The sequence below is a fragment of the Arvicanthis niloticus genome, chromosome 12 (assembly GCF_011762505.2).
Source record: "Arvicanthis niloticus isolate mArvNil1 chromosome 12, mArvNil1.pat.X, whole genome shotgun sequence".
In the NCBI taxonomy this organism is placed as follows: domain Eukaryota; kingdom Metazoa; phylum Chordata; class Mammalia; order Rodentia; family Muridae; genus Arvicanthis; species Arvicanthis niloticus.
Window position 1 is genome coordinate 12484913 of NC_047669.1, and position 25449 is coordinate 12510361.

Sequence of the window (25449 nt, forward strand, 5' to 3'; positions counted from 1 at the left end):
ATCACAGCTCTCAGCTCTATCCCATAAGTGTAAGAACTTATATTTCTAGCTTTAAACACACACACACACACACACACACACACAGACACACACCACACAGACACACACACACACACCACATACACACACACACACACACACACCACACATACACACACACACACACCACATACACACACACACACACACACACACCACACAGACACACACACACACACACACCGCACATACACACACACACACCACATACACACACACACACACACACACCACACATACACACACACACACACCACATACACACACACACACACACACACCACACATACACACACACACACCACACACACACACACACACACACACACACCACACAGACACACACACACACACACACACACACCACACAGACACACACACACACACACCACACATACACACACACACACACACACACACCACACAGACACACACACACACACACACCGCACATACACACACACACACCACATACACACACACACACACACACACACACACACACCACACATACACACACACACCACATACACACACACACACACACACCACACATACACACACACACACACACCACATACACACACACACACACACACACACCACACAGACACACACACACACACACACACACACCACACAGACACACACACACACACACCACACACACACACACACACACACACCACACAGACACACACACACACACACCGCACATACACACACACACACCACATACACACACACACACACACACACACACACCACACAGACACACACACACACACACACACAGCACAAATGCTCAATGAGCACAAAAATAGAAACTTTGGGCAATCCTATGATAATTAAGAAATTTATTTATTTATTTTTTAAGAAACCTACTCCATAAGTAATGTCTAGGTCTAGATGCCTTCACCAGAGAATTGTATGAATTGTTCACACTAAAATGTGAAAACAAAGTTACCTTCCCAGAAACTATGAGAAGGAAATACCTTCCAAGGACTCTATGAGGCAAACACAATGTCCCCAATGTTAACAAAGATGATAAAAATAAGAATAAGCAAAAAAATAAATAATATTCTTCATCAAATACCGATGCAAAAATTCCTGAAATAATAACAATGTATAAGGACAGTCATATAACATGACTAAATGGGTTTTGTCCAGGGATGCATGGAAGGGTTGATATTAAAAAATCTTTGACTGTGTACTGGAACATGTGAACGATCTAAGGAAGAAAGACCACATGATCATTACAACTGGCCCGTAACAAGCATTTGAAGGAAACTAAGCAGGCATTCCTGAAGAACAACAGGACTCTCAGAATGTTGGTGCAGGGGTTTCCTCTGTGAGATGGAGAATATGTACTTAGGTCCTAGAAGTATTACCATGCTACCGAGAAAAGACTGAGGCTTCCTGCCGGAGACTGGGAAACCGAGAAGAGAGGCGTCTGTTTTCTCTACTGCCATTTTGCAAAGAACTAGAAGACTAAGCTATCCAAGCAAAGCCAAGTAGAGGAATCAAAAGTATGGACTGTATGGATTAAAAAGTCTTATTTGTCTATGGCCATACCGCCTTGAACCTTATCTAGAAATCCTTCTGTGCATATGATATGACTGCCTATGTAGATAAGTTCAAGAACTACAGAGAAAACTCTGAGAACTAATAAAGATTTAGTCAAGTTTCAAGTTACAAGATCACCATGTGTAAATCGGTGCTGAGGATACCCACAGCTAGCAGTAGAGAAGTGAAAATTAAGCCAGTATTATAGGATAGTCATACAAACAGGAAGTGCAGCAAGTACCCACTGGACTTTCACACTGAAAACTACAAAGTGCCGATGGAAATTAGCCAGGTGATGTCAAGCTTTGTCACAGGTCTTCTGTACTTTTATTGAGATGATCAAGTGGTTTTTCCCTCTGAGTCTGTGTATTACATTGATTGGCTTACGTATGTTCAACCATTCTTACATTCTGGGACAATACTAGCTTGGTTTTACTGTATAGTCTTCTCAACATGTTTAATTTGTCCTGGAATCTTTTTTATTGATATGTTTTGTATCTAGGTACACCAGGGAAATTGGGCTATAGGATTATTTTTGTTCTTATCTAGTTTTGTTACAAGAATTTTTGGCTTCATAGAATGAACCTGCTAGTTTTCCATCCCTTTCTATTTCATGGAATAATTTGAGGAACACTGGCATTATTGAAGGTCTGATAGAATTCAGCACTGAATTTACCTGGCTTTGGGATTTTCCATCCTGGGAGCCTCTTTATTTCTGTTTTTATTACTGATTTAGTCTCATTGTTGGGTATAGAGCTCTTCAAGTTGCTTATATCCACTATATTTAATTTAGCTATATCATATGTGCCCAGAAATTTATCAGTTTCTCCCTGTTTTACCAATTTATTGGAATATAAAATTTTCAAAATATAGATGGCTATTCTTGGTTGTCAACTTGACTACATATAGTTTAAAACCCAAGTGTCTGAGTATAGCTGTGAGGGATTTTTTTAAATTAAATCATTTGAAGTGGGCAGACCCATCCTTGATCTGGGCCACACCTTCTGGCATCTCTGTAAACATGGAGGAAAGAAACCATTGCTCTTTGCCTGCTTGTTCTCCCTCTTGACTGCAAGTCCACTCCCTTCACTGGTATTAGAGCTTAACTCTTCATTATTCCAGCACATACTGCAGATGAACTGAGACTTCCAGGCTTGTATCCTGAATTCTTAGACCTTTCTTTGGCAAAGAGCCATTGTTGGAATAACTGAACCACAGCCTGTAAGTCTCTCTCTCTCTCTCTCTGCATTCATTCTGTAAATTCTATTAGTTTTGTTTTTATACAGAACTCTGACTATGAAAACCATAATCCTCAAGTTTCACTGGAGTCTGTTTTAATGAAGCCATCTTCATTTTAATTTCATTAATTTGGGTCTTCTTTCTTTCAGTTGGTTAGGTTGAATAATTATTTGCGGACATCTTTTTTGTTTGGTTGTTTTTTGAGACTGTCTAACTATGTGTCCATGGCAGACCTGAGACGGTGGTCTTGAACTTGATGATCTGCCCGACTCTACTTCCGGAGTGCTGGGATCAAAGGTGTGGTGGGCTACTACCCCCAGATGTCAATATCTTTTATCTTTTCAAATAAGCTGTGTTTTCTCGATTCGTTGAACTATTCCTTTAATCTCCATTTCATTAACTTCCACTCTGATATTTTTATGTATTCTTGTCCACCAAAAGGTTTGGAATTTGTCTTCTTGATTTTGTTATCGAAGACCTGTAAGCATATCATTAAAATATTTTCTGATTTTTAAATATAAAAACACACAGAGTTCACCTTTAGGCTTACCTTGCCCATATGATAAAATTCTGGCAAATTTTGTTTTCTTTTTTACTTAACTCTAGGAATTTTAATGTGTTTTCATGCTTCTCCCAGATATACTGAATCAGAGAGACGTTGCTTCAGAGTGCTCATTATTACTTGCTACTGTTATTCAATTAAATGTTTACCCTTTATATGCCGTTATGGGAAAACACGAGGCTTGTCATTGTAATTATATACAGCTTGAACTCATGAGAACTTTACTCATGTGACCATTCCCAACCCTCAGAGTATAAGTTAAGACTCTGAATAACAGTGACTGCTGCATGAGGGGTTGGTCTGCCTCATTTTTCAGCTTCGTTCTTTCAGGTCCTACTGCTTCTAGAATGGTGACAGTTACCATGCTCAATTATTCATTATTTTTTTGTTTTGTTTCATTTGATTCAATATTTTCAAGACAGGGCTATTCTAGAACTCATTCTGTAGACCAGGCTGACTTGGAACTCATGGAGCTCCACCTGCATCTGCTTCCCAAGTGCTGGGATTAAAGGTGTGTGACACCACTGCCCAGCTGTTTTTGTTTGTTGTTGCTGCCTAAATGTAATGCTTGCTTAGTGTTGTCTTCAGCTACTAATATTCTTTCTCCTATTTCATCTAGTCTTGATGTTTGTTTTCTCTATTCTCTTTATATTTAAGTTACTATGCTTCTTATTTTCAACATTTCCAAATTAAAAAAAAACAAACCCAAAAACCCAACTTCAGTTGCTTTCAGTGCACATGTGGATATGTGCACGTGTGCACCTCTGGGACAGTATCTCTTACTAGCCTAGAATTTGCTGACTAGGCTGCTGAATTCTGCCTCCCCAGTTGTGCTGAGAATAAGTTACTGTGTGTGCTCAGCTGTGTTTGTAACATCTATGCCAACTACCTCCCTCCCACAACACACACACACACACACACACAGACACACAACTTAGGGGACAACATGGAAAGGGGGACAAAAAGAGTGTAAGTATCAGAGGATGGGGAAGAGCTCTAAAATGCTGTCTTCTTCACATGACATGGCCATGGCACACATGAAACCATATGTGTGGTGACATCCACAAGATGTGTACAAGATCAAACCAGCCGTAACTACAGCACACATTATGGAAAACCTCATAAAGTCCCACTCCTGACTGAAGACCTATTGGCAGATGGTAACTGTTAGGAGAAGGAGAGTCATTCTGTGGGGATGTGACCACTAGTAGGTAGTCTGTGCTTTGATAGATGGCCTTATATTCATATGCATATGGGCAGCAGTAAATGGTATTAAAAACAGAAATACAAAGGTATGAAGTTGGAAAAGTAGTGTGTGTATGAGATCCAGAGGAAGCTGAAGTAGTGAAAAGGAGAGTAGTTATAATCCTGTTTTATTGTATACGTGTAAAAATTCTCAAAGAATAAAAATAAATAAATGCATAAGTTAAATAGATAACATGTATGTAATCCATAAATGAAGAGTCCTGTTCCTCTTCACAGACTTTCTTATTCATATTGCACATTCTCGTTCCCAGGTTCTAAATTGACTTCCTTACTGTATTTATCTATTTGAATATTCTGAATGCTACTGATAATTTAAAAAATTGGACTTCCAAAGTCCTTCTCTGGCACTTTAGCCATGTCAGTACTTTGGGTTCAGTTTCTGAGAAAGTATATGCTTCTGCAGAAGTCACTGCCTTGCTTTCTCAAATTTATCACCTTTTCAGGCTGTGATGGGCACGCTTGATGGGTTAGATAATGTCTTTTCGATTTGTTTTCCATGTTCCCACTCTTTTTTTCTATTGGGAAACCCAGCTTTATCTTGGGTTTGTGACCCTCCCCCTATGCAGATAGCGGGAGAAGGGAGATAGCAATGACAAAATAATTGACAGTAAAACAGGCACCAAAATGTCAAAAATATAAAGGCAAGTAAAGACATCAACTATATCTCTAATGTGGCCAAATGGGGAAGGAACTTCCTACTTCCTATTAGAATGAATAAGGAGTTATTGTTTGTTTTTGAGACAGGGTTTCTCTGTGTAGTCCTGACCGACCCGGAACTCTCTTTTTAGACTAGGCTGGCCTAGAACTCAGAGTTGTCTGCCTCTGCCTCCTGAGGGCTGGGCTTAAAGGCATGTACCACCACACCCTGTCAGCTAGATGTTTAAAATTACTAGAGTTGATGTTTTGCCTTTGATACACAATGAAGCACAAAAATGTCTAGGGTCTCTCCAAATTGGTCCTTCAAGTTCCATGTTTTTCATTGTGGAACTTCAGCCTTCAGCTACATCTGTTCAGACTCAGAGGCTAATTCCTGCCTGGGAACCAAAGGGACAATTTACATGTGTGAGCTAATCTGTATAACAGAATTCTCTCTTGAGGATTTGAGGGGGAGAGATTCAGATCTGCATAGGAGTAACTGATGATTTTGAGGCAAGGCAGAACTACAGAAAAATAAAAAGTGACTACAAACACTGGGGCTATTCCAGTCAAAAAGAAACAGGCAGGGGGAAAAGAGGCACAGATGTGTTGATAGAGATTACCTCTAAAAGAGTAAATCTGTCCTTCTCTTGCTCCTGGTGGATTTCCAGGTCCCATGGAACCTGTCTGTGCTTGGTTCCTGTTCTTGGATTTCAGTGGGATTCCCCATGGATTTTTATAGAATCTGCCCTCCTCCTGGGTTTGACTGGTTTGGACTGTGCTTTCTGTACCCAGCGAGCCATAATTAATAGACCACAACAAGCGGAGCTTTTTTTTGCCTCTCAATAAATAGAAAACAGTGGAGGATGAGAGATGTGTGCAGTTGTTCTGTTCTGTACTTCTGGTCTATTCTCCTTCTAGCTCCCCACCATGGGGTTGAGTTCTTGGCTTCTTTTCAAATGAATTCCTTAAAGAGAATTTAGGGGAGGAGAGGATGCTCCAGGGGTTGGACCTCTCTCAAGCTCCTGGTGTGCTGTAGATGACTTGAGTGATTTAACATCTATTCATTAATTTTGTGGGGGAAAGTAAAGAGAAGGGTGTTTCCAATCCCTTTCTTTTGTGTAGCTATTAAAATGCTGTCTTCTTTGGTGGTAGCATTGTGGGGAAAGAAAAATAGTCTTACACTGTAAGAAACATGAGAGGAAAAATAACTCAATGGACTGGGATAACTGAAGTGCTGAACATGCTGTTGTCTTAGCAAGTCACTTCTTGCTAGGTCCATGCCATGTTATTGAGGCATGGCTCCTGCATCTGTAAAGTATGATATTATAGGCATATAATGTGACGAGCAGTAAATTTCAAAGAACTTGTGATTACTTCTATATGTGATTGTGATCTGCTCCTTGCTCAAATTCCCTCCTTGTTCCCTGTGTCCTGTATGGCTCTTTCTGAAATACATCTCAAGACTTTGAAGACTCCCTTGATTTCTTTTCCCACAGATATTCTCCAGACTCTGCTTTAAAATTTGTTTTTATTTTATGTATATGAATGTTTTGCCTTCATGTCTGTATGTGTATTGCATGTATGCCTGGTGTCCATGGAGACTTGTTTGTCATGGCCCCTGGAACTCAAGTTGTGAGCCATCACATGAGTTCTGGGAAGGGAACTCAGGTTCTGTACAAGCACAGCCAGTTCACCATACTGCTGAGCCATGGCTCTAGCCTCTCATTAATCCTCTTTGCCAGAACTCTGCACCCTCATCTATCCGTGTCTCTTGCTTGAATGTAAGTGCAGGAAGCACAAGTATTCATTTGGTTCGTCACTGCCATTCTAAAGCCCATAACTGAATACATTTGCATTTGGTGATGGATAAGGGTAAGAATTACTTCTGACCTAGTTTACTGGTATTGCTTCTTAAAATAAATTCTTATTTCATGTAGAAAGTTTAATTGCAAATTGGTAAAATTCAAATTCGCTTTTGACCCATAATCCTGCACTGCTTGCTGCCTTGTGACTTCTGAGTTGTGCTCATATAGGAGTCTGCAGTTGGCTGTTCTGCTCTGGCTGTCTAAATGGATGGAACGCCATTGCTTCCATTGACCCTCTTATTGTGTTCCAGCTGCGGCCCTTTTTACCTTTCAGAGAAGCCTACACTGGCCATATCTAACAGGGATTTCACATATGGCTTATATTTGAGTTAGAACTCAAATAAGGTATCTGATAGAATAGAAATAAAAGCAGCCATGCTAGACAAATAGACAAACATACGAACGTTTGCCTTATACGTTTGGAATTAATAAATATTGTCTTAGCATTTTTAGGAAGTTGAAACTAGTCATTTTGTATATCTGGAAAAGAATGATAGCCTTGAGATATTCTCTTCAAGTGAATTTGACTTAATCATCCACTAATTGGCTTGATAATGTAATACACGTTTCAGCAATTTTCAGGGGATTTGGAAATTGTCTCCTACATTGTGATGGTATTACTACCAATTATAATTAAGGAATTCATGTATGCTTTGTGTTTTGTTATGTTCTGTGTATGGCGCATCCCTTATCCTCACAATCCCCCTATACAGCTCTTAAGTAGTATGATAGCATTGTCTTCATTTGGAGACATGGAGGTTGAGTCTCAGAAAGCAATAGTAATGTTGGTATGATCTCAATGGCTAGCACATGGCAGAGCTGCCTGCATCTTTCACTCCTGGTCTGTGTGATAGAGAGATGGCTCCTCCTCAGGCACCTAGCATTTGAAGAAGAGCTGAAGATAAAGATTGATTTGCTGCTACAGCCCCAGCTCCTAAGAATCTTGATAAAGTTTCTGCATACATATAGATTGTCTTCAGTGAAGGGACATGAGAAAAAAAATGGATATTTATAAGCTGGTTTCTGTGCCCCAGACTAGGCTAGCTCTGTGATATGAAGCAGTAGTGTTCTTTCATCTTGGTTTTCCTAGCTTAGGACTGCTAGGGACTAATTCTCCGGGTTGGACAAGAAATACTTGGAAATTCTCGGATACAGTCCAACATAAAAGGTTATGTAAATGCACAAATCTTTCCATGCCACCTAAAAACCCCCCCAGGACTCAGTTCAAAGAGCAGCTACCAAGAGGGCTGAGCTTTTTTTTTTTTTTTTTAGATACGACTCCAGCTCCTCGATAGGCCCTGGAAATGTTAGGTTCTCACCACAAATCTTCCTCCTGCATGTAGCTCCCTTTTTAAATGTAGTGGATGCCTAGGCCCCGTCTCGATGCTCCTGAATCAGACTTTTGTGAATTTCAGCCAACTTCTCTGAGTGATTCCATCTCCATGATTTTCAGAATCTCATAGGTGAACACACCTCATCCTGCTGGTCATCTCGTAACAAGCTCCCTATTGGGAGGGGGCATACTCTTTGTTCTCTCTAAATTTAATAAATGTGTATCTAGCTATGTCTCTGAATCATCTCTCAAGACATCCCTCAGACACAATTCACCTAAAAACCCTTCTCTTTCTAGGTGGCTTTAGGTTTCTTTCCTATGCAGAGAGGATAATTAGGAGCATTGGCTGGGGTGGGCGAGATGGTTCAGCAGGTAAAGTTAAGCCTCACTGAGGCTTTCAAGGTAAATTTGATCCTTTGACCCCACACGGAGGAAGACAAAAATGAAGCCTGTAACTTGACCACTGATATCCATGTCGAGCTATGTGTGCACTCATTCATACACACGACAATCAAACAAACAGACAAACAAACAAAGTAATTACTTAAAGCACTGCTTGCTGAGGTAGACTGAGTCCAGACTCACAATGTTTCACCGTGTGGCTCTGAGCAAGGTACTTCAGCTCTCTATGCTGTGGTTCCTCATCTGTGATGGTGATGGCATTGTGATCTTCCTCACAGAGCTCTCTAAAGTCTAAAGGATGCAGTCCACACGATGCACATAGAGAAAGATGTATTAAAAAGGAACATCAAGTAAATGGTAGCTCTTTACTGGATGTCAGTTGCCCATTGTATAAACCTGCATCTCATTCATAACTCTACATAACACTTAGTTTCCTTGGATTTCTCTCTCATTAGATTATACACTTCATAGAGATCAGGGTGCATGTTAGAGGCCTTCTTAGTCCATTACAGAGGAGCATCTACATATAGACCTACACGGGCACTCAGTAGCCATTACTGACTAAAGGGAGAGATTTGATGTCTTTACCCATGGATGGTGCTAAGGGAATGTGGCAAGCTCAAGAATACATTGCAAGCATCTTGGATGAATGCTGGTTATATTACTTACAAGTTAGTTTCCCGTCTTGCTAGTAACAGAGCACTCTACATTGGATGTGTGATATAGCAGACCATTTTCCCCCTTACCTCCAGAGGCTCAGCGTCTAAGATCATGCTAGCCAATTGAGTTGATTTCCTTCTCCTTAAGGCCCTTGTCTCTGGTTATGGAAGCTGCTTTTAGTTGTGTGCTTGAGCTAAAAAAAAAAGGAAGCCAGTGTTTTTTCTTCTTGAGGGTGTACATTCTACTGAAAAAGCTTTTCTCTTAAGACCTCATCTAAAACTAGTCATCTCTCAAGGTTCCACCTTCTAATGCCATTACTGTGGGGATTAAGGCTTTGACAGAGGGGTTGATTTGAATAAGCAACACCAAACAGTTTATTGTGACTCAGTTTACTTATCTCTATTTGTGAACATTGCTTGGTGAAGATTTTCATAGCATCTAACATGGCGTTTGATTATGTTTCTAGGTATTTTCTGTGTGTGTGTGTGTATGTGAGTGTGTACATGCTGCTGCATGCATGTGATGTGGGGGTGTATGTGTGTGAACTTTGGAAGCTAGACCTCTTGCTCGGTGCCATCCATCTTCCTTGGTTTTTGGAGATAGGAGCTCTCTTTGGCTTAACACTGTAATGGTGGGATATTCTGTCTGTCCAGTGGACTATCAGAGCCCCATAGATCAGCACTGGGATTACAAAAACACATCACCACACAAAGCATTTGTACGTGGATATGGGTTTTGGGACTTGAACTTTGGTCCTTGTGCTTGCAAAGGGAGCAATTTATCAACTGAGCTCTGCCCCATTCCCTTCCTATGTGTTCCTTGTGGGGCATACTCCACCTGCCCAATGTTAGGTACATGTTTTAAAAAAAAACACTCAAGAAATAAATTCTCCTGAATTTTTTCTCATTTTCACCTTAGAAAATGTCATCCAGATTTTCAGCTTGTGCTTTCCCAGCATTAAGACCTTTACCAGACTGTAGAAAATGGCATGCTGTAAGACAACCTTCTGCCAGGGCATGGAAAAGGTGCCAGACACTCCTTTTCCCCAGCTCTGTGGGCAGTGGGTAAGGGATTGTAAGACCACAGTTTACCCCTGTGGCTCTGAGTGACCATCATCTGGTCACATCATACCACTGGGCACCATACTATTCTTCATTGTATGTGCTCCTTCTCATAACACAGAGCTGTGTGTGTCAGGGCAGGAAGACCTCAGGAGCACAGAGCCCAGTGTGTGTGATGGCACAGGGTACTGGGGAAACACAAGGGAATCACAAGCAGCCAGGTTTGGAGATCTGGGAATAGGGAAGGTTTGTGGTCTTGGATTTTTATTAGAAACCATGTTTCTTTTGAGGGTCTCCCATTTTAAACAAACTAGAGTGGCTTAGGGGAAAACTAACCAAATGACTGAAAGAAATGCATGTGGGTGATTTAGCTAAACATTTCGCAAGACTCCACTTAACTTGGGGTGCAGATGCTTTGCTCTAATGCCATGTAGTTTTCATCTGTTTGCGTTTGAACAGCAAGCTCTGGTTGGATGCTCTTCAGGCTCTAGAACCTAGTGGATGCTCAAGGGATGCACGAGGAATGGATGATTCAGTGTTTGCCCCCTAGGTTGCTGACTCTGGACTAGCTAGGATGCTGTTTTCCTCTTCTCTTCAATGGCTTGAGCACCATACTTGATTTGATTTGTAGATCACAGATAATAACTTTATTAAGCTTCAGGGAAAATGCCTGTACTGAGTTATAGATGTGTCCCCTCTCTTTCTCTGTACACACACACACACACACACACACACACACACACACACACAGAAAGAGAGAGAGAGAGAGAGAGAGAGAGAGAGAGAGAGAGAGAGAGAGAACATTAGTGAAAATCTTCTTAGAAGATCATTTACAAACAACAAATTGATTTTCTAGTCTCAAAAAGATCAATTCAAAAACTGAAGTCTCACTGGGCATAGGTCTGGGCTGCAGGACCTAAGTCTCTGGATAACTGGCTGGGTAACCTGCAGCATTAGTATGGCCTGTCATTGTTAGTTCGCTGTTGCCCTCTGCTGGTGAATCTCGTCATCTCAGGAAGCTGGAGCTGGAGTTACTCAGATGCTCTCTTAACCTGGTCATAGAGGCTCCTTTCAACTTGCCAGAGATGAAGGGGGATACTGGTGCTGAGGAACAGGGGCAAACAGGTATTGATGCCTGGGATGGCTGTGTATCACAGAGGAAGATAGATGATGTGTCTCTGTTCTTTTCTTACTGTTTGCAGGGACCTTACTGAGTATAGTACAGAGACCCAGGAATAAATGTGATATAGATTCTGCACTAGAGGAAAGACCACTCAATAGACAAGGTGAACAATTGGTTTGACCAGAATGTAAATAAACTGTAATACAGAGACAACTGTGACTAGGGCCATCGAAGTGGTACTGAAGACAGTGTTGCTATTTTTTGAAGAAATGACATCCACTTGGAGGGTAAGGGTCCATGCAACAGGTAGCATATAAACTGGGAACTCGGAGCATAGTTTGTATTTTCTATCTTTGAAGTCAACATTTTAAGTGCTTTATTTATTATTAATTTATATTCATTGGCATTTTGCCTACATGTATATCTATGTGAGGATGTCATATCCCCTGGAACTGGAGTGAAAGGTGGGTGTGAGCTGCCATATGGTTACTGGGAATTGAACCCTGGTCCCTCGGAAGAGTAACCAGTGCTCTTAACTGTTGAGCCACCTCTCCAGTCCCTTAATTTAATTTTCTTAATTTTTATTTTATTTGAATATTATTTGAGAATTTTATAAATAAGCACACCATGTTTATATCACTTCCAGCCTCCTTCCAACTCCTTACATGTTCCTCCAATCCTTCCCTCTCAAATTAACGATCTGTTCAGATGTGTGTGTGTGCAGAGGGGACAGGGATGATGGAAACCTATTAATGTTGTCCTTATGTGATGGTGTTTAAAGCTGACTACTTAGGATTAGGATCTCCTCTCTCCTTCAGCATCCATTCTGTGGCTCTTCATCCCGTACTGGTTTCTCACCTGGTGAAGTTCGTGCAGGTCTTATGAATGCTGGTGTATTGTTGAGAGTTCATGGGAGCAGCGTATCAGTCCTGTCCGAAGACATTATTATGAAGCAGTCACCCTGGTCCTCAATGTTACCCATCAACTCCTTCCTCTCCCTCCCTCCGTGTTAGACTTGTTAGAGTCCCTCCCATCTATCCATCCTCTGTGTTAGCCTCCCTCTCTCCTCCCTCTCCATCCTCTCTGCTAACCTTTCTTTCTCCCTCTCTCCTTCCTCTTCAGTTAAGACCTCCTCCAGTTTTCCCACTCCCCTATTCATAGCACCTGTGTCCTTCTAATCCCTTTCCCCAGAGTTCCTCACCCACAGTGATCCTGTTCTTCTTTCCTGGCTTCCATTGTTGGTCTAGGTTATATGCTCAGACCCAAAGATCCAGAGCCAGGATTCACAAATAAGAGAATATGCAGTGTTTGTCTTCCTGGGTCTGGGTTATCTCACTCAGTATAATGATTTGGAATTACATCTTCTTACCTGAAATTTTAATTTCTTGATAGCTAAATAGAAGTCCATTGAACGTACATATGTACCACATTTTCACTATTTGTGCATTAGTTGATGGGCATCTAGGCTGCTTCCATTTCCCAGCTAGTGGGAATGCAGCTGCAATGAACATGGCCAAGCAAATGTCTGTGGAATAAGATATTGAGTCCTTTGGGTGTATGCCAGGAGTGGCGTAGCTGGATCACATGATGAGTCTACTTTTAGCTTCTTGAGAAGTCTTCACACCAATTTCCACAGTAGCAGCACCAGCCTGAAATTTCTCATCTGTTTTCCCCAATAATCTTAGCCACTCTAGCTGGTGCAGATTAAATCTCACACTAAGACCTTTTTTCCTTCAGGAATCACTCCCCAAATTGGGAAATCCTGAAGCAAATAAGCTTTTGCACTTCCCAGGAAACAATCAACTGAGTAAAGAAGTCCACAGAGTGGGAGGAGTCTTTGTCAGCTGGACACACAGTGCAGGTTACTAGCCAGAGTACACGAAGATCTTAAACAAACAAACAAACAAACAAAACCCACCTAATTTAACAATGGGCTGTAGCTCTGAGGAGAAAGCCTGCAAAGGAAATGAAACTGGCCAAGAAATAAATTATGAAAGAAAAACTCTTTAGCAACCTTATCCATCAGAGAAATGCAAGTATTTTCTAAGTTTAAAAGTAAGGATTTTAGTGGCTAGGGAAGCAACTGTCATTAAGGAGTTTTCTGTGCATGCATGAGGAGCTGAGTCCATGTCCCCAGAGCCCACATAAAAACTCAGTGTTGTGGCAAATATCTCTAATCTCACACTGGGAGAGAAAGACAGAACAATTCTCATGTACTATGTCCAATACATTCTAGCCAATCTGTGGGCTCCAGTTTCAGTGAGAGGCCCTGCCTCAAAAAATAAATCGGAGAAGCAACTGGGGGACAATTACTTTTGACCTCTGACCTCCACATGCAAGAGCATATATGTGTATGTGCCCATGCCAGACACACATTACTATTCTGTCTCTGTCTGACTCCCTTTTTCTGCCCCTTCTCTCTGTTTTTCTGTTTCTCTATGTCTCTGTCTATCTCTGTTTGTCTGTCTGTCTGTCTGTCTGTCTGTCTCTGTGTATATGTATGTATATATATGAGAATATATATATATATATATATAATTCCATATATACATGCATTTTTCTGCATATGCACATACACACTTATATATACATATATACATATATACATATATACATACATATAAATATGTGTATATAAATAATTTGAGTTCCAGTAAATGAAAGCACACTCAAGAAGAAAACTCATTTTGAAAATCCAACAATACAGAATAGTAATGAACATTAAGGTTTGCACTTTGCTTTTACATCTTCTTCTTTCTTGCTATTATAGCTCGAGTATTCCCCCAAAATGTACTGATATTTTTAATGTTTTTATCGGGGGAGGGATATTTCAGTTTATTGGAAATCAGAATCAGAATCCCCAGACAGCATGAGCAGCATGAACGTACTGTATGAGATGAGTGAGACATACATTACATAACTGTAAAAATAACTATAAGATTTCATCTGGTATAAGGGAAACAGTGGGGCTCTGTCACTGCATATTAGAAAGACTAGAAGTGTTCACAGAGGCCATGCTATGTTGTAGCAAGCAGGGTGGAGCTCAAGTCTGTAGGTATTACCTAGACAAAGGCAATCAAAAGCGTAGCCTGTAAAAGGCAACGTGTACAAAGCTCTTAAAGAGGACACAGTGAAAAACCCAACTAAAACCAGAACAAACAGAAAAACAGCAACGGCATCAGAGAAGAAGAGTGCAGTACAGAGACTGGGCCTGGAATGAAGCTGATGGATCCTGACCTTGCAGAACAAGGCTAAAATGTCGCAGTACTTTCCAGGCATGGCGGCAATGCTTGGAACCCCAGAACTTGGGAGATAAAGGCAGAGTGTCCTCAAAAGTTTAAGGCCAGCTTGTTCTGTTATTTGCCACGAGAGCCACAGAAAACTACTGAAGTTTTTAAAAGCAGAGACTGTGAAAAATGGACTGATTTTCTAAAAGCAAGCAAGCAGGCAGGCAGGCAGGCAGGCAGGCAGGCAGGCAGGCAGGCAGGCAGGCAGGCAAGCAATTAATAAAAACCTAAAAGACAAACCTACAAAGGAAACAAAAGCAAAACTCAGGACAGGAATGCCCTCAGTGAAGTCAGATGAAGAAGTTGGGGAAAGAGCAGATGCAGGTAAAGCAGGCCTGGGTGGCCACCAGAGCCAACCATAATGCGACTTAGGTCATTTGATCTGGGGACAACAGTCTACCTGTGAAGGAAGGCTGTGACGGAGTGGAGAGAAGATGTGGTTCAGAGAAGTTTGCAGTGAAAAGGTTAGAATCTGGCATGGAAGGTGGAATGTTACAGGTAGTGACTGAAGCCTGTAGAAAATGGATTCAAGTTCTCTACCAGGGCAAGACCCAGATGTAAGAGGACATGGCTGAGCATCACGTGTGTTTGGGGAAGTTTGCTATAGAGTGCAACTCTTGAGGTAGCACGTGGGGACATATCTTCTCAGAGAGGTGTTTGACTTGCATGCACACTATGTGTCCTTTGTTTAGAGGTATCACTAGGGAGAGAGCCAAAACCAAGTCTTGATTGGATGTCTCAGTATTCGTTTCAGGGCCCTGTACATATGAACCTGCTGTGTGTACCATACCGAGCATCCTGCTTCAGTTTGCACGTCTTTAAAACAGGAGTGATTGTGTGCAGTCGAAACGGTGATTGTGGGGAGTAAAAGAGAACATGGAGGCCCCAGGCCTCAGTAATCTCCCCAAGCAGCAGCAGCTCTGTATGGCTGTTATTCCTTTCTCTGTATTTGTTATTATTGCCATCTGAACTTCAGGAGTATTAGTATCGGCACTATGTGGTTCAGTGTTTACAGGAGTTTCTCAAGAAGTGAAGATATGACTCCAGTCCAAATAAACACCACTACCTAGGAGCTGGAGATGGTGGCCTGAGCTATTTATAGGCCTGAGTGTTTACTTGAATTCAGACTCCCCGACATGTAAATTATGCAGAGTCTGTGTCACAGCAGAGCACGCTGTGTTCCTAAAAAGAATTCTCCTTTTGCCCAGAATCCTTTACCTTTCAAAATAAATCTCATTATGGAGTGCTGACATTTTCAGTAAAACCATTCAACCAAAAGATGAAGGTTTTTTTCTATTTCTTTTTTTTTTTTCTTTTCTATTTTTTTTTCTCAGATTGAAAACAAGTCTGGTTCATTAGGCAGCGGAATATAATAGAAGGTTATGTAGAGAGCTGATAAGACATCTCAGTCTCTCCAGCTTCCTAAGACAGAACACGAGAAGCTGGCTATCAAGAATTATCTCTCAGGAGAGTAGAAACTGAATGTTGCTTGTATAGGGTGTGTGGAAACCACAGAACCAAGACTTCAGTTAGACCTCTTGGGTTCAAGGCTCTTTCTTTCCACCATAGTGTAACTCTGGCTTAATTTTCTAGATGAATGACTGAGCACATAAACCTCCTTCAGAGGGTTGTGGCACATGGAAAGCTAAGACTTGTAAACACACCATGGCCATGGTGCCGTGGGCACATTGCTGCTCAGCTTCTTGGCCCACTCCTCCTTGGTTTCCCCTACCTTTTTTTTTTTTTTTTTTTTTTGCACCTCTAATTTTCTCTTGCATGTTTCTCCCATGGATGTATGTGTTACTTTCTTTTACCCATCTTTACACTACAAAGAAGGTGTCATATGTATTCAGTCACCCAAAGCTTCTTAACAACCTATGTCCACACCACTCCTAAGCACTGCTAAGTTTAGAGCCCTAATGGAGTCATTTTCCATATTCCTCCCCATAGAATAATGAGGTAAGTTTTGTGTTCATTTCAGAGACAGGCTACTTAAGCCAAAGGAAGCTTAAAATCCAATCATACAGGGTTACTAAGTGATAGAAATTTACATTTCTGTTCACATAGTCATTTCCCACAAAGGATCCAAAGTCATGTTTGACATCCACTTATTTGCTCATACATACATACATACATACATACATACATACATACATACTTTCTCATGCATTTTCTTATATATAGGATGGGTAACACATACTTACTTGAATTATGTTACCTTCTATAATCAGTATTTATTCTGTATGACCAGTGTCTTTATGGTACCCACTGCTAAACACTTTGTATATTTGTAAATCACGTAGATTAAAAAAAAAATCAGACACTAAAATTAGCCATATCCAAAGACTACATAATTCAATGTGCTTCCATATAGTTAATGTGGCCATTCAGAATGAGAACTGTGGAGATTCACATTAGATTTTAAACTTTCACTGTCAAATATATTTATATAATTGTAAGAAGGTATAGGTAATTATTATTATGTAATAAAGATACAGTAAATGTGCAATGTTTGTAATACGTTTAAAATAAGAAATAAATCATGTAGACATATTTGGAAAGAGAAAGGTTTAGGGTGCTCCTAGACAGTATAATAAGGGGCCAGGCTCACAAAATAGCCTAAGAAACCAATGGATTTGAAGGCTGATTAGGATATTGAGTTTTCTCTGTGCTGTAAGATGACTCTGGGCAAAGGCCAGGCCATATAGCAATCTGCCATTCGTCTCAGGAGCCTTGGATGTGATCCTCAGTTAAAGGGATGCTGTGCAGCAAGTTAAAGGGAGCAACGCCATTCAGTTCACATTTGTAACTATCACTGTGGTCACTATCCAGGTAATGGTTGAGAGCATGGTACCCGTAACCACCACTAGATTGATTGTGTGAACTCAGTGATAAGTTGGTCACAAAATAATATTTCAGTCTTTTAGTAAAAATCACACACTAAAATAATTTTAATCAGTCAGATAGGCTTTTTAAAATTAACTTATTTTTATATATGTTTATATTTGGCTAGCATGCTTGTATGTGCACCATGTATGTATCTGGTACTCACAGAGGCTAGAAGAAGGTGAAGTATCCGATAGAACTGGAACCACAGATGGATGTGAGCCACCATGTAGGTGTTGGGAATGAAGCCCAGGTCCTTTGGAAGAGTAATTGGAAGTCTTAACTGCTAAGCCATTGTTCCAGGCCCATAAGTCATAACATCTTATATCCTGATGGATATGCTAGATGGACAGGCAAGAGCTTTAGAATATGGAGAATATGCAGAAATTACTTTCTCTTACTTAGAAAACACTGTTGTTATTTCCTTCCTGTTTTCTTTCAGGATTCTTAATTCACAGTCAAAATGTTACACATGCACCCTGAAAGCTCAAATCTGTCTAAATTTACCAAGCATCTGCTATTCAGTTTCTTGGCTATCTATTTGCCAGATGGATATGGTGAGATAGGCTTAGATCATGGCGGTTTGCAGTTAAGTCTCCATTTCATCTCCACATAACTAATAGTGGTTCCTGGAGATCAGTGTAAGCTTGTTGGTAGGGATAGGACTTTGTGGTACAGCCTGAGTTGCCAGTATCATTGTAGGAGGACTGCTCCATACAGGTTTCCTGGAGAACAGGGAGGACGAGAAGCACAAATTGATTGGAGGCCAAGATGAAACAGACTTGGCTTTCCTCAGATGGGTTTAGCTAAAGGGAAGCCATCTTTTTTTTATGTGAAAATTTTTATTGGATATTTTATTTATATTTCAGATGCCATCCTGTTTCCCCATTCCCTCTCCCTAGAAAACCCCTATCTCATCCCCGATTCTCCTTTTTGCTTTTAAACTTTTTTTTTAATGTTAATCAAAGGCTTTATAAGTTTGGTAATGCTCAATAACAAGATGCCCATACAATTAGAAGTGTAACCCAATACCCAACCTAGATATACCAACTATCTTTGACTGGCAGAGACACGCAAATATCTGCCTCCATGTTCCCCTCGTCTCTTGTCACCTAGCTCTTCCTCTCCTTCTCCTCCTCTTCTCATTACTCCTCCTCTTCCTCTCCTTACTCCTCAAGGGGAGCCATCTTGAACTCTGCTGATATGATATTCATTTCCCTCTTGCTTGTTTTGTTTTATTCTTCCCTATCTGCTATACCTGGAGCCGACTGACAAAAGGTAGCAGTAGGTATTTCTTAGCCCCCTTTTCTTTGTGGTTCTTGATGTCTTACTGAACACTTATTTGTACTTGAGAGGCTATGCAATAATTTCCTCTTCCTTGTGTTTGGTCCTACAGGATTGATCACTGGAACAACGAGAAGGAGAAGATCCTGCTCCTCACAGACAAGACCCTCTTGATCTGCAAATATGATTTCATCATGCTCAGCTGTGTGCAGATGCAGCAGGTTCCCCTGAGTGCCATCTGCCGAATCTGCCTGGGCAAGTTCGTTTTCCCAGGCATGTCTCTGGACAAGTGAGTATAATGCTTCAGACTTGAGGAAGCTGTGAAGCAAGGCAGACATATGCAGGGAAATCAATAACATGGTCAACTGAGTAACATAGGCTGGAAGAAAGCAGAGAAGAAGGAAAATCTTTCCAGTAAGTGCATCGAAGTATTGAGTTAGCTTCTAATTGATGTTAAGCACTGCAGATGTGACTTTAAGCAAGCTGGTACTCTAGAATAAGAACCTAAGTAAATAGCTAAATGTATTTAGGTGGGGAGGGCTATTAGAATAAAAAGAAAAAATTCCTTCTCAATCCACATGGCAAACAATTAAAGAAGGTTTCCTTGGAGAAGCACTTGAGCTAGTATTTGCTGTTGGGTAGGAGTTACCCAGACAGGCAGATAGTTAAATAGTATTCTAAGAGGGAGAAACAGCATAGGCTCAAAGAGTAGGGCAGGGCCAGCGGCATGTGGTATGGTTGGTGATTCATGTTGTCCTGTAAAACCAGATGGACAGACCTCGCTATAGTCAATAGCTCTGTAGTTCTTTCAAACTCCTCCCAGGAGCTCAATAGTCTCAGACCGTTAACAAGGGATTAGCTAAGTCTATAAAAGAGTGTTGACCTGGGTAAGTTGCTGCGTTGATCTTGGAAAGACATGTATTCTCCAATTATTTTAGCTATAATAGATGTAAGCCATAGGCTGACCATCTTCACTGATAGGTGAAGGTGAGCTCTTCTCAGAACTGTGAGCTCACAGAATGTAGGCACCATTTTTGGTTTGTATTAAATACCTGGTATTAGGTTTGGCACATTCAGTGCTTCAAGAACTGAGAGCACCTTAATCAAGCATGTGGTTTTCTTTATCAAAGCTTGCACTATCAAAGAGTTGTGTTTGATTGGCTCTTTTCGTTGGTACAGAAAGTAATTCATTTGGCTTATTGACTTTTAGAACGGGAGGTTTAGTAATAATGATGATAACACACATTTAAGATATATTTAAATGTTACAAAATATTTATTTTTAAGACCACGGATTTCTTCTCCAGATCCTGTATCTAACAACATTCTTTACATGGACAGCAGTAATTTATTTCCCATTTTTAAAGAAATTGTCTACAGATATAATATACCAAACAGTCTCTGTGTATACATCTTTAACATCTACACAGCGGATGATCCGTCTTAGCCTTTATTACTGCCGAGCGTTACTGTCCAAACCTACTTAGTTAGCTTCTCATGATGGATATTTATGTTTGTCTTTGCTAACTGTGTTCCTGTAAATATTCTTGCCTGTGGGACTTCACATAATTTGCAAAAGTGGGCAAATACATCTGTAACCTAGAGTTCCAGGGGTGGGATTAGTTAGGTTAAAGTCTCGTGGATCTTGATTCACAGGGATAGTCAAATGCTTGCCATATGAGGTGTAAATGTTGGTGCTACTGTATTGCATGTAATGAAACTTTTTTACTTTGCCAGTCAACTAGATTAAAGAAATTATTTTTTGTTTAATTTGGATTACAACAATGTGAAGGGAGAAAAGTTTTTCTGTGAGATGACCTTTTTGACCAGAGAAAGTATTTGTCTGTTCTGGTTTGTAGAAATGTTTGTGTGTCAGATTGTATCATCTCTTTTCAACCCTGCACGTTGTACATATTTTTTCCTACTAGGTCACAACACTTACAACTTTATAACGTTATTTTAAGGCCCCTGATTCTTTTTTATATATATATATAATTAATTTATTTTATGTATATGAATACACAATAGCTATCTTCAGACACACCAGAAGAGGGCATCAGATCTCATTACAGATGGTTGTGAGCCACCATGTGGTTGCTGGGAATTGAACTCAGGACCTCTGGAAGAGCAGTCAGTGCTCTTAACCACTGAGCCATCTTTCCAGTCCATGGCCCCTGATTCTAAAGCATAAGAGTTATCATTCTGTCAGGGTTTTGAAATTTGTCTTTCTGAGGAAGGAACTATCTGGAACAGAATTATATATTTTCATGTTTTGAGTTCATAATTCAGCTTCTAAACATGTCTAAGTTGCTATTTTGTCTGAAATTCGCTTGAGTAGGGAAATATTCAAACAGCTAAATTTTTTTCTCCATGATTCATTTAGTAGTCTACCTTTCTCTGATGGTTTGAAATGCACCTTCGTCATATATTTCCTTTCTTATACGTCTCCGGATACTTCTATGTTTTTTTTTTTTAATTTCATTCTTCTCATCAAAGCACAGAACAGGTTAGTCTGTCATTTATTATTTTTTGTGTTGTCAGAGGTTAATATATGCATTTTGCTGTTCTCATACAGTAAGTTAAGAAATATTCTAGTCTTTATTTTTCTAAGAGATCTTGTTTATAAGTAATTTAATTCTGTCTTGAATATTTGATAGCATTTACACAGGAAATCTTGACATTACTAGGTGAAATAGTTTCTTAAGTAAAATTATTTCATGAATATTATATAATTATACCTTCTTTGATTTACTTTAATTTTAGCGAACTGTGTTTTTCAAGAAATCTCTTCAGCATATTGAGTTGGACTTGAAGGTGTAAAGTTATTACCAGTAGTCCTCATTTCCCCTTTGATGTCAGTAGAATATGTCAGTAATGCTTTCACTTCCTACGAAGGGTGGTCTGTATCTTCTGAGGCTTCTACTTATCTATTAACTTTGTCTTAGATGGACACGCCTTTTAGCTATACTTCCCTGCTGCTTGACTACTATTTACTGGAGTTCTTCTGCTCTTTACAATTTTCTTTTCTTTTCTTTTCTTTTTTTTAGTATAGAATAGAATTTATTGATTGCATGGGGAGGGGAGCCAGGAGGGTAGTAGAGGGAGGGAGGGAGAAAGAGAGAGAGAGAGAGAGAGAGAGAGAGAGAGAGAGAGAGAGAGAGAGAGAGAGAGACAGAGAAGCAGAGGAGTAGAGAAGTAGAGGCCAGCCATGACGAAGACGTGGAGAGAGAGGTAGAGGTGGGGAGGGGACAGAGAGGCAAGAGGGTGAGAGTAAGAGTAAGAGCTTTACAATTTTTCTCACCGGTTTATCGGATTTACTTTTTCTCTTTTATATCTGCTTAAAGAAGAGAACAAGGTTATTAATATAGGATTTGTCTGGTTTTCTGTGATGAGTGTTCAAAGTTGTCCTTTTAAACATGAATTATTTGTCAAGTCTGAGTTTATGTGCACCATAGGTATGTAGGTGCCTCAGGAGGCCTGAGAAGTGCATCAGAGCCTTTGGAACTAGCATTTCAAGAGGTTGTGAACCATCTGATGCAGGTGATGGGAACTGAACCTAGATCTTCAACAAGAGGAGTAGTGTTTTTAAACGTTGAGACGCCTCTCCACCTCTTCAGTGTTCCTCGTTATCTTTAGCAGTGTCCAATGTTTTGAAGTTCTGTTTTAAATCTGGTATTATCTTAGCACTTCCATCATTTTTATACCTACTTTTCCCATTCATTTTCCTTTCTCGTCCTTTAGTCTCTATTCACTAACTCTGTATTTACCAAATGTTTGCTATAGCAATCCCATACATCACACAGTTAATCTTGTCTGGTCACAATTACCTTTTAACCAGAATAGCTATTCATTCCACATTTAGTAAATTGTGTTTTTAAATGTTATAAGTAACTTAAATGTTTTATGTTTAAATGTTTTAAATAACTATTAATTGTTAATATGACCAGTCCACACTCACAATAATGAAGGCAGAGTACTGTAGAATTTTCAAATCAGCTTAAGCACAATTTCTGGGCAAATTATCCCAATCTATTTTTCTCTACAATAGACTGTTAATTCTCCAGCTGCTACCCACCAAGTATTTGCTGGTTTTTGTCTCACCTGGGTTATTTGTGTTCCATTAGCCAGTCTTCAGGGGCGTTTCCCTAGGACATGTTCTCCTAGTCCATCATGTCTAATGGAGACTTCCTGTTCTCTCTGTCTTTCTCTCTCCTTTTCTCTCCTTCTCTTCTCTTTCTCTCCTCTCATGGTCCTTACCTGTGACTCCCCACCCCCAGCCTGGTAACACAAACCCTGCCTACTTCTAGTCTCCCCAGCAATTGGCTGTAGCCACCTTTATTTAACTAATAGCTTTATATTGAGGAGGAAGGTTTCCACAACAAAGGCTGGTGTACATGAGAATCTGTTCAGCAGTGGCAACCAGATCTTGGGGTTCAGAATTTAGCCTCTGAACATAGCAGTACCAGATCAACCACAAGGGCATTTTTGTGAATTTTGATACCTGTTTGTTGTTTGTTTCCTAGCATTTTCCTTTACTTTTAGTTTCTTTGGGGTTTTTTTTTTTTTTCTCATATTTTGATCAAATATTTGTCATAACTGGATTCTAGCCCATCCATTAGCTTTCATTTATGGTATGTGTTGCAATTACTTTAGGTCAGAAATCATCAACTTTAATATTATTAGTGACTTGGATAGGTGAGTTATTTTTTTCTGGGAAACAGTTCTGTATTGTATAGAGTGTTCAGTAGTATTCCTGAACCCTAAGCATATATCTACCACTAGAGAACACTCAGTTCTTTCTATCTCTTTAGTTTTGCCTTTTTTTTTTTTTTTTTTTAAGAATGGATCTGTATAGACTTATACACATAGTTGGATCTGAATAGACTTTCCAGATTGGTGCTTTTAACAGAGAAATATTTATTTAAGATTACTCTATATGTTTCATGGTTTGCTGGATCTCTGAGGATGACCATATAATCTCTTACTTTTCAACTGTCTATAATTTACTGAATGTTTTCAATTCAAACACCTTGCTTTTTTAATTCACAAATATTTGGGAATGATGTTTTTTGCTTTCTGGGTTCCAAGTTTGACAGATGATAGACACATAACCATTGTATTTATATTTTGTCTCTTTGCCCATTTCTTTAGTAAGTTTTCTGGCTACTTGATCTGTTCTGGGCTGAAAAAAAAAAAAAAAGAATTACATTTTCTTGTTTCCATAGTGATTATTTTACTTTTATCAAATTACATTATTGATATTGATAATGAGTTGTTTATGTGCAAGCTTTCATAGGTACTTAAGATAGTTTTCATTATAAACTGCCTCTTCTGCCATCTTTATATTCTTTTAAGTTTTTTAATGGTACATCATTATCTATTTTTAAATTTCAGCTTTCTGACTCACTTTGATTTTGATATGCATTAACATGTAATGCCTAATTAAATTTTGCCTTATGATATAGCATGGAAGTTGTTTAAGATGAGCTGTTAAAGTACAGTCAGATAATAGCCATGGTCTTAGTTCTCCCACTTCGATTTGTTATTATAGTTAAGAAATATATTTTCACGTTATTTATGCTTACATTGTTTTAAACTCCCTGGAGGTTTTTTTTTTTTTTTTTTTTCCAAATTTACATTTGTAGTCTGTGTCTCGTTTTTACTGTTGATTGGCTCCAAGCATAACTGAATGCGATATTCTATCTTTTTTACTCACGACTTCTGTATCATTAATTTTCAATACTTTTGCTTACAGTAAGCATTATTGCTTTAACGATTATTTTCTTGAGTATTGCTTCCATTTAGCGTTCTCTCCTCGCTTACACTGAGCCCCCACTCCGAAAGCCGAGAGCTCTGCGCATTTCTCCAAGTCTCCCATCTTCACCTTCTTCGTTCTTTAGTTTCACCAAACACTTTTTATTCCTATGGAATATTTTATTCACTCTCCCATGAGGTATGCAATTATTAGCACTAGGAACTGATGTAACTCCAGGCCTCCTAATTGACCTGTGTGGCTTTATCCGGCTTTGTATTCTGTAGATAAAGTGAGAAAGGCTGGGCCAGACGCCTATCACAGAGCGCCAGAGTATGAAGGAGTACCTGAGTGAGGATTGTTGAGGACGGGTTATCAGGACTTCACGTCAGAGTGCTGGGTTAGGAACACAGCTCTGGATTGCGTTCCCAGTTTTCTTGTTTTGTTTTGTTTTTTGCTTAAACTTTATTTCCTCATCTTTAAAAA

General features: G+C 39.8%; 1 protein-coding gene and 1 long non-coding RNA gene across 5 annotated transcripts in view; one reads left to right on the top strand and one right to left on the bottom strand.

Moving 5' to 3' along the window:
* Tprg1 (tumor protein p63 regulated 1) overlaps positions 1-25449 on the top strand; it is a 138445-nt gene that overhangs the window by 48180 nt on the left and 64816 nt on the right. The window contains exon 4 of the mRNA XM_034514779.2: positions 19325-19501. Within this exon, the coding sequence (XP_034370670.1) occupies positions 19325-19501 (177 nt within the window). The remainder of the gene's footprint in view (positions 1-19324; positions 19502-25449) is intronic.
* LOC143444025 (uncharacterized) lies at positions 933-23463 on the bottom strand. 4 transcript variants are annotated; one of them, XR_013113508.1, is made up of 6 exons: positions 23313-23463; positions 12957-13124; positions 12614-12684; positions 9658-11337; positions 9054-9202; positions 933-3322 (listed from the first exon to the last, which is right to left on the bottom strand). It is a non-coding gene; the product is annotated as an uncharacterized LOC143444025 (long non-coding RNA). The 4 variants fall into 4 exon arrangements; XR_013113510.1 differs by lacking the exon at positions 12957-13124 and adding an exon at positions 18095-19591; XR_013113509.1 differs by lacking the exon at positions 23313-23463 and having other exon boundaries at positions 9095-9202; positions 12957-14420.